This window comes from Trichosurus vulpecula, chromosome 7 (genome assembly GCF_011100635.1).
Source record: "Trichosurus vulpecula isolate mTriVul1 chromosome 7, mTriVul1.pri, whole genome shotgun sequence".
In the NCBI taxonomy this organism is placed as follows: Eukaryota; Metazoa; Chordata; class Mammalia; order Diprotodontia; family Phalangeridae; genus Trichosurus; species Trichosurus vulpecula.
In genome coordinates, this window is record NC_050579.1 from 87,569,304 (window position 1) to 87,582,848 (window position 13,545).

General features: G+C 39.9%; 1 protein-coding gene across 1 annotated transcript in view; it reads left to right on the forward strand.

The window, feature by feature from the left end:
• Positions 1-1,767: 1,767 nt before the first annotated feature.
• Positions 1,768-13,545, forward strand: part of SFT2D1 (SFT2 domain containing 1) — a 47,572-nt gene continuing 35,794 nt past the window's right edge. Inside the window, exon 1 of the mRNA XM_036767594.1 lies at positions 1,768-2,000. Coding sequence (XP_036623489.1) covers positions 1,938-2,000 — 63 coding nt within the window. The 5' untranslated portion in view covers positions 1,768-1,937. The remainder of the gene's footprint in view (positions 2,001-13,545) is intronic.

Here is a 13,545-nt window from a genome sequence, read left to right on the forward strand (position 1 = left end):
TTTATATAGTGCTTATTATGTGCTAAGCACTGTGCTAAATGCTGGAGATTGAAAGGAGAAAATGATACTGGTTCTCAAACAACTTGTTCTTATCTGGAAGACAACAGGTGAGTAACAACGTACATACAAGATACATCTATAGATAGGAGGTAATCCCAGGGGGGAAAACATTAACTGTGGGGGTAGGGAGGTAGGAGTGGCCTCTTGCAGGAAACTGAATTTAAACTGAGTTTCTTTTTCTTTTGTCAGGTATTTTATTCCGCAGGCCCCCCCCCCAATAGTATTTTATTTTTTCCGATTAAATATAAAGATAGCTTTCAACATTCACTTTTATAAGGTTTTGAGTTCCAAAATTTTTTTTCTCTCTCCTTCCCTCTCCTCTCCCCTCCCCAAGATGGCAAGCAATCTGATATAGGCTATACATGTACAATATGTATGTATTGACACATTAGTCATGTAGTGAAAGTAGATCAAAACAAAAGGGAAAAACCACAAGGAAAAAAAAAAGAAAATAGTATGTTCCAATCTGCATTCAGACTCCATAGTTCTTTCTCTGGCTGTGGATAGCATTTTTCATCATGAGTCTTTTGGCATTGTATTGGAACATTGTATTGCCCAGAAGAGCTAAGTCTAGCAAAGCTGTTAAACCGAGTTTTGAAAGAAGACAAAGATGCCTGGAGGTAAGGAGGAAAAAACATTTCCTGGAATGAGCAAAAGATAGCCATTTTGAAAAAGCAGAGTAGGGGGATGGACAGTTCAGTTCAAGAAACAGCAAAGAAAAGCGATTGTAGCTGGATAATTGAATATATAGAGGGGATTAAATGTAGGAAGACTGGAAAAGTGGGAAGGAACTAGGTTGTGGAGAGCTTCGAAAGCCAAACAGGATTTTATATTTGATCCAGGAGCCCTTGGACCAGAAAAAGTCAGTTATTATCTTCAATATCATTCACCTTCCTTATCCTTCATTTCCTTCCTCTTCATTTCTTAGTGACATTTGTTGATTTCATACCTCCTGCTACTTAAGTACCCAAACCTAAATTGTAGTTAACTTTCATCCTAAAACATGTTAGGAACCCCAGTGGAAATGTGTTGAGCTCAGATAAACTCAGTTCTTCTTATCGATACCCCCAAATTGAACGGCAATGAATTCTTTTTACGGACTCAATCTAGTGCTGGACCGGGATTTAGAAGTCAGCCGGTGTGACCCTACTTCATCACATTTGAGGAAACTGAGGAACAGAGAGGCTGTGACTTGCGAGTGCTCAGTAGCAAACATGATTTTGTACTAAAGTTCTGATTCCAAAATCCATCCTATTGCACCATGCATGCTGCCTTTTTCCAAGTCCAAGTCCAAAGCTATTTATATAGCACTTTGTCTTTGTTCTTGAAGGGTTAATTGGTGTCTATATATGTAGTGAGTACTAAAGGATTAACAAAAAGTATGTCTATAACTTAAAGGCTCAAAGGGGATTTCTTACTCTAATTGATGAGAAATGAAGAAGGAAGCACCTGTTCCTGTGGCCCTTTTCTTAGCTTTAACAACTACAAAAATAAATTTCTGGTTTGCCCACCCTTCCTGGGGAACCCCACCAGAACAACCCTACCCAATACTTTCTGCCAAAGCCTTCCCAGCTGGGGAGGGGGCGTGGCCTCCAGCCTCCAGAAGCTCTAGGATTGGCCGAGTTTCAGGAGTGGGCGGGTCTGGTCCAGCAAAAGAAGGAACTTGAAGGAGGGCGGGGAGGAGGGAGGGGAACGAGGCGCATGCCCAGTAGCGTCCGCGCCTCGGGTCAGAGCGACTGAACCCAGGGCGCGGCGCCGGATCTGTGGCACTCGCGGAGCAGGAGCCCCTGGTTTCCGGTGGTCCCGTGAGGTCGCTGTTTGCTCCATTTTCCGGTGGCCGCTAGGAGAGCTCAGTGGGGCCGCTGCCGCTACGGGTCATGGAAAAGCTGCGGCGGGTTCTGAGCGGCCAGGACGACGAAGAACAGGGGCTGACCTCACAGGTAACAGGCGCCTTCCACGACCCTAGCGTGAGACACACCCCCTCCTACGGCGGTTCCCCCCAGCCCCGGGACGCCGACGAGCTGTCCGGGAGGCCCCGGGTGCACACCTGATTGGCCGAGACGGAGGCCCCGCCCCCTCGTGGCACCGGGACCTTCACTGCACTCCACGGTTGCGGCGCTTCTGCTTCAGTCTCGCCCTGCGCCTTCACATGATTCCCAGCCGGAAGAGCCCTGAGAGGCCGTTTAGGCCAGTCTCCTTTTACAGATGGGGAAACTGAGCTCTGTAGAGGCAGAACCGAGCCTCACCTGCCCCCTTTTTTAGTCCCCGCTTTGGCCCATAGCTCTTCTCCGTCCCTGATTCTTCATTCAGAAAGTGAGGGGGGTGGGGTGGACTTAGCCTCTGAAGCCTCTTCCAACTCTCAGTCCTCCCCTCCCCCCGACAAAAAGCACCAAAAAAAGAGTATTGTCATTGAGAGGTTTAAAACTAGACCGGGAAGTTTGCCTTGGCGCGTGTGCTGCTGCGACTTGCAAGGATGTATATTCTTCTGGCACCTGTGATCTGTATCAGAAGAGCTCGGAATTCTACAAAATGTTACTTTTCCTTGCTTTAGAGCATGAATTCTTAATCTCGGGACCCTAAGTCCTTGCCCCCTCACACAGATGTTTTCCCACCTAAGGTTACAGACACCCCCTCTCAGAGGTTGGGGTCCCCAGATTAAGAACTCATGCTGTAAGGTGAGAAATTGTAACGTTTCGTGGAGTTCTGAGCTTGTCTGATTAAGATTACGAAAGGCAAGAAAATATATATTTATATATCTGCAATATATTTATATATACTTTATATAATTTTAATATAGGCTATAGATGCTACATTTATAAATACGTGCATTTATAAATATATAAGATGCACATTCTGTATACGTAAATACTATAACATATGCATATATTATTTAGAATATGCACACTAATCTATGCAATATATGTATTGTTATACATGTTATATGTTGTGTATTGTATGTGTGTATACGTGGGGTAGCTAGGTGGCCCAGTGGATGGAACACTGGGCCTGGGGTCAGGTAAGCTCATCTGGCCTCAGACTCTTACTAGCTGTGTGACCCTGCGCAGGACACTTAACCCTGTTTGCCTCAGTTCTTCATCTGTAAAATGGGGATAGTAATATCAACCTGCCAGGATTGTTACAAGGACAAAATGACATAATAATTGTAAAACAATACAGTGCCTGGCACATAGTAGGCACTATATAAATGTTAGCCATTATTAGATATGCATATATACATGTACACACATATACACATATCCACCTTTGTTTGTATTTATTTTCACCAACCTCTAACTGAAATCTAGCATTTCCTTCAATTATTTAAAAACATTCTTCTAAGAAGGGTTTCCAAAGGAATCCATAACATAAAAAAAGGTTAAGAACCCCTGTTTTAGAGGGTAAGTGTGGTTAGTCTAGGAAACTAGGGCATTTTATAAATTAGAAGTAGAAAGATTGCCAGAATACCATGTGACCTGATAAAGCCCATTTCTTTTTGTGAGAACGTTAAAGTTGGACGTTGTGACAGACAATGTGTTTTGAATGCTGATTTCTTTTGGTTTGGCATATTACATCATATTATAAATAGAGCTGAAAGTGGCCTTAAAGAACAGCCATTGGAGAAATCAGAAGCTGACACTTGATCTCCGTCCTCAAGGAACTTAATATATCTAGTTGAGACAAACTGAGTATAGTGCATGAAAAAGATATCCCTTAGATTCTAAAGTGCAACGAGGGAAGGGGTCAATTTTTATTTAAACTTTATATCTTCTCTAAGATTTTGTAGTTTGCTCTACACCCTGGAACTAATTTAAAAAGTCCTGATGAAAAAAAGTCATTGCCAGCTGAATAAGATCCAAACTCTTAAGCCTGGCTGTATTCATGTTCCTCCAGAGTTCTGCTCCAGCCTGCTAATCCAACTTTTCTCTCAGTATTCTCCTAGACCTACTTTCCGGATTCCCTAACCAGAACTCTTAACTTTTCTTCCTCTGTAGCCCCGTAGCACTTAGGTTTTGCTTTGTGTTATATTTTATGTGGGTGTCTTATGTTGTAGATAAGATTGTAAGCTGCTTGTGGGCAAGGACGTAGGTTTTCTTATCTTGGTATGCTCCTAGCGTAGTGCCCTATACACAACAGATGTTCAGTCACTATTTAAATTTAATAGCTAATTGCTAAATGAGTGGTATAAATAGTAAGCGCCCTAAGTGTTGAGGAGAGAAATCATTGTGAACTTAGGTGGTCTGGGAATGTAGGAGAAAGGGGTCCGACAGATGAGGGGGCATGGGAATGAGGTAAGGTCTTGGTAAGGTGATGCAAAGTCGTCAATCAAGAATTTATTAAATTGTATCTGGTGCTACGTGCCAGGCACCAAAGACAAAAACCAAGTAGTGTCTGCCCTCATAAATCTTGAAAACTTTTGGGGAAACACTGTACACGTGTAAATAAATTCAAGATATATACAAGGTGATTGGCAGGGGAAGCACTAGCACGTGGGAGGATTTAGGAAACGTCTCTTATAGGAGATGGCATTTGAGCCGGGCCTTGAAGGAAAGTAGGGAGGCTATGAGGCTGAAGTGAGGAGAGGAGTGTGTTCCAGGGATCGACTTGTGAACGTACAAGAGGCTGAGTGTCATGAAGAGCACCAAGTAGGACAGTCTGGCTGGAATCCAGTGTGTGAAAGGGAGTCATTTATAATTTTTGGAAAAATTGTCTGGAGCCAGATTGTGAAGGATTTTAAATGCCAAACCAGAAGAGTGCTCATTTGATCCTAGAAGCAATAGGAAGCCACTGTGGCCTTTTGACTAGGGTTACAACAAAGTCAGACATATGCTTTAAGAGTATAACTTTGGCACCTCTGTGGCAATAGATATTGGAGCAAGGAGAGGCTGGATGTAGGGAGAACAATTAGGATTCTATTGACATAATTTAGAAGAGAGGTGGTGAATACCTAAAGTAGCAGTAGCGAGGTAGGTATTGGAATGAAAGGAAGAGGAATGGGGATGCGGGAGCTTTTGTGTAGGATGAATCAACAGAAGTAGAAAAGTAAATGGATTTGTTGAGTAAGATGTTGAGGATGACTCTGGGGTTTCCAAACTGAGTGATTAGAGGAGGGAGAGAGAGAGAGAGAGAGGGAAGGAGGCCAAGAGGGGAGAGGGAGAGAGGGAAGGAGGCCAAGGGGGGGGAGAGAGAAAGAGAGAAAGAGAAAGGGAGGATGAGAATATAAATACAACAGCTTTAGAAGGTAGTAGAGTTCAAAAGAAAGAGTTTTGTTTGTTTGTCTTTCAGGATAAGGGTGATTTGACATTTATAGACCCAGAGTTTAAAGATGAAAGATAGAGGGAATTTTGGATGGAGCAAGTTCTCCCTCCCCTACCCCAGCCTCAGTAATAGAGAACAGGCACTGAGTTTCAACTGATAACCTGGGGAAAGAGGAGGTATATATATATCTGTGCCCCCAATCTTTTCCCACTCTTAACTCCTGAATATATTTATAATTTGAAATTTTTGTTGAACAGATTCCTTCTGATAATAGTACTTGTTATATTTGAGGTCGATCAGTAAGTTGAAACTGAACAAAAAAACAACCTGGAGTAGCTCATTTTCAGCACAATCATGGAGTTTCTTTATAAGATGACTTGCATAGACAGGAACAAGAGAAAAGATCACCAAAATCTCATGATTAGAAAGAATCTTAGAGGCTATTTATTTTACCTAAACAAGAATCCTCTCTGTAACATACCTTACAAATAGCCATCAGGCACTTGTTTGAAGATCTGCCCTGAGAGAAAACCTACTACCTCCTGAGATAACAACCGATTCCACTTTATTAGTAGGTCTTTCCTTACATGAAGCATAAAACCACTTTTCTGTAACTTGTATTTATTGCTCCAAGTTCTGTCCTTGAGTATCAGCCAAAGTAGGTTTAATCCCTTTTGTACATGATAACCTTTCCCATATCCCCAGTTTTTCTTTTTCAGGTTAAACATCCCCAGGTCCCTCAACTAGTCATCGTGTTTCAAAATCATGAGGACCTTTGCTATCCTGTTTACTTTTTTTTTATGTGTTCCAGCTTATAAATGTCCTGAAAATGTGATGTCTAGAACTGAATGCCATATTTCGAATGTAAGGCCAACGCAGAGTAGTATGGTACTATCTCCCTTCTTAGTCCTTGATGTTGTGCTTCTCTTTGTAACCTAAGAATATATTAATTTTTTTCCCATATTGCACTTGACTTATCTATGTTAAACTTGTAGCTTGCTAAAAATATCCAGATCATTTTAGATTAACTAATTTCTAGTCATGGTTTTCTCATGTTATACTTATGTAAAGGCATTTTTAAAAATCCATTTATCCCTACTGGATTTCATCTTATTTAATGTGGGCTAATGTTGTAGACAGGATTTTTAAAAAAAATTTGAATCTTGACTTATCAGTATGCTAGTTATCCCTCTCTGCTTTGTATCTTCAGCTATTTTGATAAACATTACATCTATCCTTTTATCCAAGTCTGATAAAGCAGAGAATTCCTTTCAACTTCAGATTGAGCTGCTAATGAATACTTTTTGAATCTAACCATTCACATAGTTCCAAACTGAATTGATATGTTCATTAATTTATGGGATTATTACATTGACTTATTGTGGCTCAAATAAGGGGGAGAAATCTCCTAGGATGGGACATGGGGTTCAGCTGCCCACTGTTGCTTTCTACCAATGAACTCACTGAAGCATGCTTGTTCACTGTTGGAGCTGCTGTAAGCAGCATATAGTCTCAGTCAGTCCTGGTGCTCCTAGTTTATGACTAAAGGAATGAACTGCTAGGAGCTTCCTTTGGGTGGAGGGGGCAGGCATGCCCAGTTCTTTGGATACTTGCTGTGAAAGACTATGAAGGCAGTAATGCTTCAGTCACACTTAAGTAAGGCAGAGAGTACAGAGGTAGATGACACAGAGAGTGCAGAGGCAAAGGACTGGGCGAAGGTGGGAATTAGGGGTGGTGTGGTGGAAGGGGAGGTCCCCAGAGAGTCATTTATGGAACCTTGGAGTTTTCAGGCAGCATGGACAGGTAGCAGATGGGGGAGTGCTGAGGAACAGGGGATAGGACTTTGGGGTCCCATTTTTATAGGACTTTAGTAGTGGGAGCTAAGTCTTATCCATGCCAACTTAGGCTTAGTTTATTAACATATCCCCATCATCTCAAAGTTATCAGTAATACCTAAGGGTTAGTTCATTAGCATAATATTTTGCTGGTATTTTGCTCATCTTACTGTGCATTTGGAGCTTATCTGGAGTTTACAGACCTAGGGCAGTTAGCAGGACTTGCATTTAGCACATTGTTTCAGGATGTGGCCTTAGTTAATTTTTCAGGCAGTTGCCAGGGGCTATTTATGCTCCCCTAATTTATGAGACAGGTCATGCTAACTTAATTTATAGAACAGTTTGTAAGTGACTTCTGGTTCTGCCTTTGCAATCTTATTTCCTACTATTGTTAACTTATACTAGCTACATGTAAACTAACTTACTATACTAACTGAGGGGAGAAGAGGAAGTGGTCAAGGGACTAAAGCAATAAAATTTCAACACATAAACCTAGCTAATTGTATTGTCATTTCTTCATCTTCACCATAAGAATTGGTGATGTTATGTCCACAGAGCTGGGTTAGACTTGAGGCCCCCTTGAATAGGGCCAAACAAGGTGGCTTTGAAGATAAGTGCTGTCGTAGGTGCTAAATGACATGATTCCTGGGGTCCTTTGCCATTACAATCCTCATTTTAGCAGAGCCGTCGTTGGAGAGACACCATGATGCTATTCTAAGTAGATTATCGAAGGCCACCAGAGTGCCAGAAACCATCAAAGATGAGGTGAATCAGACTGTTCAGTGTTGGAGAAGGTGCTTTAACCAATACTGGTAATTCTCAGTCATGGGAACCTTACTGCCACTGTAACTTTCCAATCAGCCAGACCTGGCAAACTGAAAAATATCAGATAGTGTGCCAACTTCTGGCCCAGGAAAGCTATGGAGCTTACAGTAATGCAGTGGTGGTTTGGGTATTAGAAATTGGGTCTGGCAAAAGACTCTGTACTATCTAGGCTGAAATTTAGACGGAGATATACAAATCTTATGAGAAAACTGATGTTGACTTGATCAGATGGAGTAGGTGTATACATTTAGCTCATTACTAATGACTTGTAAGATACAATATACAGAGTGAATATAAGTTAAAGATGATGAGTCTCTTTTATTATTTTTTATTATCTTAATATGAAAAGTTAGCATTGGTTTTCCTTATAAAGGATTATTATATTTTTATTCTTATTAGAGAAAAATATTTATTTTAATATATAGTTATGGATTTAAAATTTGTGTTACCCATGATCTATTGTTGCTACTTGTTTATTCAGAAAGTTAGTTCTTAGGTGAATTATCATGTGTAAGTAACAGTTGTATGTCTATTTAAAAATAGTAATTGAATAAAGGAAAAATATCTCCATCCTGGCTAGAAGAGAACATTAAAGATGATGTCATATTTGCTAAAATTGGGTTGAGGTTTACAAATTCTAGCATTCTTTTCATCTACCAGTCTAATAATCTTGTTTAATAATAGAAAAGTTTACTGTCATGACACATTCTTGATGAAAAATGACTTTTTTATGATCAGCCACTTCATTTCTTTAAAAAAGAGGGAGATGGATTATTGATACATTGTTTTAATACAACGATTTTTCCAACAGATATCATCAAAACCCCTTTGCAAAGTAACATTCCCTCAGAAAACTGTTTGACTATTGATTATTGACAGGAAAGACAGATGTGTACTTTATGTTTTTGGTATATCAACAATGACTAGCTTCTTTTTCTTTGAGGTTCTAGCTATGCAAATTTATCACATACTACCTGTCTCGGTGGCTGTTGTCTTCAGACTCCCTGGACATTTTCTTTCCTTCCTCAATGAGTGCAGTCCCTGGCTTAAGTTTTTTTCCCTTCTCCATCTTCTACCCTCATACTAGGACACTTAGTCCCATGCATACATATTGATACCCATTCAAGTAACCTAGCTTCCCAGTTTGTCAATCTTTTGAGTTCCCATGACTTACTCTTTTACTCTACCTTACCTACCCAGCGAAATGGTCATCTTCTTGACCTTGTCATCACCCACAAGGGCCCCATTTCTTTGTTCAAGAACTCTGAAATTTGTTTATCTGATCATAATAGTTTATTGTTCCAACATTCCACTCTCATACCCTTTCTCCCTTATCTTCAATCACTTCTTTTCTGTTGGTTCTTTGCCTGCTGCCTGTTAACTTGCCTGTGTCTCTCCCATCCTCAAAAACAAACAACAAAAAGTGATCCTAACATCCTGATAACTATTGTTCCATCCCTCTCTTCTTTATGACTAATCTCTTTGAAAAAGCTGTCCATAATCCCTGCCTCCACTTCCTGTCCTCTTACTCTTTTTAAAATACTATTCAGTTTATCATTTAACTGAAAGCCCTTTCTGAAGTTATCAGTGATCTCTTAATTGCCAAGTCTAATGACCTGTTCTCAAGTCTTGATTCTTCTTGACCTCTCTTCAGCATATGACTCTGTTGATCACCTTTTCCTTCTGGATATTCCTATAGGTTTTCATGGTGTTACTTTCCCCTGGCTCTCTTCCTACCTGTCTGACTGCTCCTTCTCATTTTCCTTTGTTGGATCTTCATCCAGATCACTTTCAGTAATTGTGAGTCCCCTGCCCTATCCCCTTTTCTCCTCTCCCCACCTTAGAGAACTTGAGTTTCTCAAATTCTGTCCTGGGCCCTTTTCCTCCTTCTCCTGTACTATCTTACTTGATGACTTTGTCAGCTTTTTTGGGTTCAGTTATCATCTCTATGCAGATGATTGTCAGGTTTACATACCCAGTTCTGTTCTCTCTTTTGAGCTACATTCATGCATCTCCAAACGTTCTGGACATCTTGAAATAGCTACTTGCAGATATCTCAGACTTGGCATGTCCAAACAGAACTCATTATCTTTTCCCCAAAACTCTCCTTCCTTCACAACTTTCCTATTACTGTCAAAGGTCCCACCATTCTTCCTGTCATCCAGGTCTGTATCTTTGCTGAGGTTTCTGCTTTTACATCATCTCTTGTAAACATCCTTTTCTCTCTACTCATGTAGCTACAATTCAAGTTCAGGTCATCATTACCTCACTCCCAGATGATTTCAATAGCTTGTCCCTTGCTCCAGTCTCTCTTTACTAGAGTACATCCTTTCTTCAGTTGTTAGTGATTTTTTTCTAAAGTGCAGATCTGACCATGTGACCCACCCTGCTCATTGGGCTTCAGTGGCTTCCTATTATCTCCAGGATCCTATCTCAAGACCTCTCTTTGGCATTTGAAGGGCTTCCTGATCTGCCCCTTTTCCACCTTCCCAGTCTTATATCTTTTCTTTCTCCATCCACTCGTTGTTATTGATGATGATGAGGATGTGATGTCTGATTCTTCAAGACCTCATTTGGGGTTTTCTTGGCAAAGATACTGGAGTGGTTTGCCATTTCCTTCTCTAGCTCATTTTACAGATGAGGAAACTGAGGCAAACAGGGTTAAGTGACTTGCACGGAGTCACAATATTTAGTAAATTGCCTCCTTGCAGTTCCTTGAAGACAGCACTCCATCTCCCCTGTCTGTGCTTTTGTAGGAGCTGCCCTCCATCCTTAAAGTGCTTGGCCTCCTCATCATCTCCACCTCTTGGTTTCTTTGGCCCCCAACTGTAATCACCCTAAAGGCTACCTTCTGCAGGAGGCTTTTCCTGGACCTTCCAGCTGCTTACGCCTCTTTCTCTTAGATTACCTTTCATCTACTGTGTGTGTGTGTGTGTGTGTGTGTGTGTGTGTGTGTTTATCTTCCATGTACCTAATTATTTACATAGTCTCCTAATTAGAATATATGTTCCTTGGGGGCGGGTGCTTGATTTTGCCTTTCTTTGTATCTTTTATGCTCAGCACAGTGCTTGGCACATAGTAAACTCTTATAAACTGTTTATTGACTTATAATTGACTAAATTTACTTTACCATTCCTTGTTACATTGTTGCAGTCATATATTTTATTCCTTCATCAATTACTTCATACAAGTCTTATAAAGTTTTTATTTCTTATTAATTTTATATCATAGTGATCTTTTATGTTTGTGTTTCTTCATTTATTTGTACACTCCCCAATTGTGCATATATATGGTTTCAAACTTTTTGTTATCACGAACAATGTAGCCATAAACATATTTGCACATATGGAAGGCCTCTTTTTCTTAGTGTTCGTTAGCATTATCTACTATGATCTAGAATTTTGCCAGGAATTTGTCAGACTCTGGCACCTAGTCTGTGGAATCCATTATCTTCCCATTTTGAAAATTGGGAAATTTGCCACTGGTAGTGCTCAAGTCATCATTTATCTGTTAGGTTTTTCAGTATCTGAAGTCATAGTTCATCTGTGCAGGGGCATTTAAAGTCTTCAAAGGCATGTAGGTGATCTCTTACTATCTCTCCTTTTTACTTGGCATCGACTCCTTATTCATCTTTATTTTGTCCTTTCTAGTCTAAAGGTGATCATTCTCCTTTTGGCAGAAAACAGAAAAACAAGAATTAAGCTGTTCTACTTTCTCTCTGTAAGAGGCACCTACGAGCTGGCTGCCTCTAGATAAGATTCTGGGCCTAGAGTCAGGAACATCTGAATTCAAATCTAATCTTAGACATGAGCAAGTCACTTAATCTCTGTTTGCCTCAGTTTCCTCAGCCTAAAAATGGGGATAAAAGCACCTGCCTCCTAGAGTTTTTGTGAAGATCAAATGATCATTTGCAAAGTGCTTTGCACAGTGCCTGGCACATAGTAGGTGTTTAATAAATGCATGTTCTCTTCCCTTCTTTGATGTTCTTGTTTTCCCACTATAACAACAAAACTCCATTTTTATTGTCTTTAGCCTCCTTACCAGTCTCACTTAAACATGAGCCTTTAGTACTTAGAACACTATTCTTATAGTACCATGTAATGTTTTTGCGTTTCTCCTCTATTACTTGCTATTACATCTTCTGTACATGTCACTTTAAAATTGAAGGTGGTTGGTGAGTTCCCTGTGCATCCACATCATTTTCTTAAGAAAGTTCCCCCTTTTCCCTAGTGCAGTCATTTCTTATCCTCTATTTGCAGGGATGACTTTTTCTATAGATTTTTTATCCATAGGATTTTTCTTATGAACCTTTTTAAATATGCTTTCCCAAAATTTTGAGGGCTTTCTTTATTACAGACTCTGAAAGGGCGTGAGCTCTTACCCCCAAAGTAGTCATTATTTTTACTTATGCAATCTGTTCCTCTTCATTGATGAATATTGGATTCAGAATAGGATTCCTTCAGTTTCTGAAAGATATTCTTATGGCAAGTCATAAGATTATTAGTTTTTCTGTTCTTGGCAGGGAGAGACTTCCAGGAGATGGATATATAGTTGACATGCTCCGTAACTTTTGAACTTCTCAGCCATTTCCTCTTTAGGTTTAGTCACTTCTATTACTGTTGGGATTCACTGACATGTTGTCTTCCTATATTTCTTCTCTCTGATTCCTGGGCTTCTTCATACAAATATATTTTAATACACAAGGCTATTTCTCACCTGTCTTTTACCTGTCCTCTTTATTGTGATCATGATATGGTTATACGTTATTCCAGTCCTGGGATTCATCCCTCTAAGTGTCAATGATTCATAGAAGGTCAAATTTGACTCTTTACATCAGAGTCACTACTTTATTTTGGTTATTATCTACATTTTCTGCATTTCTTTATAGACATTCTGAAACCAAGGGTTTTAATATAATTCTTTTCTTAGATTTTTGTGTTTTTTTTTTTTACCTTTTGGGTGTCTCTAGTATTGTTTTTTCCTACATTCTTTGTAGAGAGTGTTTACTGTTTTTAAGAAGTTTCTACATCATTATTTCATTTGATTCTCATGTAATAGACTGAGGTGGATTGAGGTTGTCTATTCTTTCTACTATTCTATAATGTCTAGCTTGGCGAATATACAGTCATTTTTTTCTTCCTTAACCCCCTCCCCATTTTAGTTGAATGTCCTTTTCATTATATTTGCAAGACTCCAGCAAATACATTCTTACAATTTTTGTTTGTATTTGCACAACAGGCAGGCATTTTTGCACACAAGGTACCGCCAAGAAAACTAAGAGTAAAAAATTTTAAGTGACTTGGCCAAGGTCTCACAGCAACTTTGCAGCAGAATGAGGACTTGAACTTAGACTTTCCAGATACCAATGTTAGGCCTCCTGCCCTCTTGCTCTCTACTTCTTTCCCCCCTCATTCTTTACTTTCTCAAAGGTCAAATTGGGTATTGATCCTAGCTTATAACTAAAAGTTATCACCTTAGATAAGTTACTTTATTATTTGAGCCTCTTCCAAAACTTGTTTCTCTGTTAGGGAAGGCATGAGCAAAGTCAGAAACCTTTGTACTCTTTGTT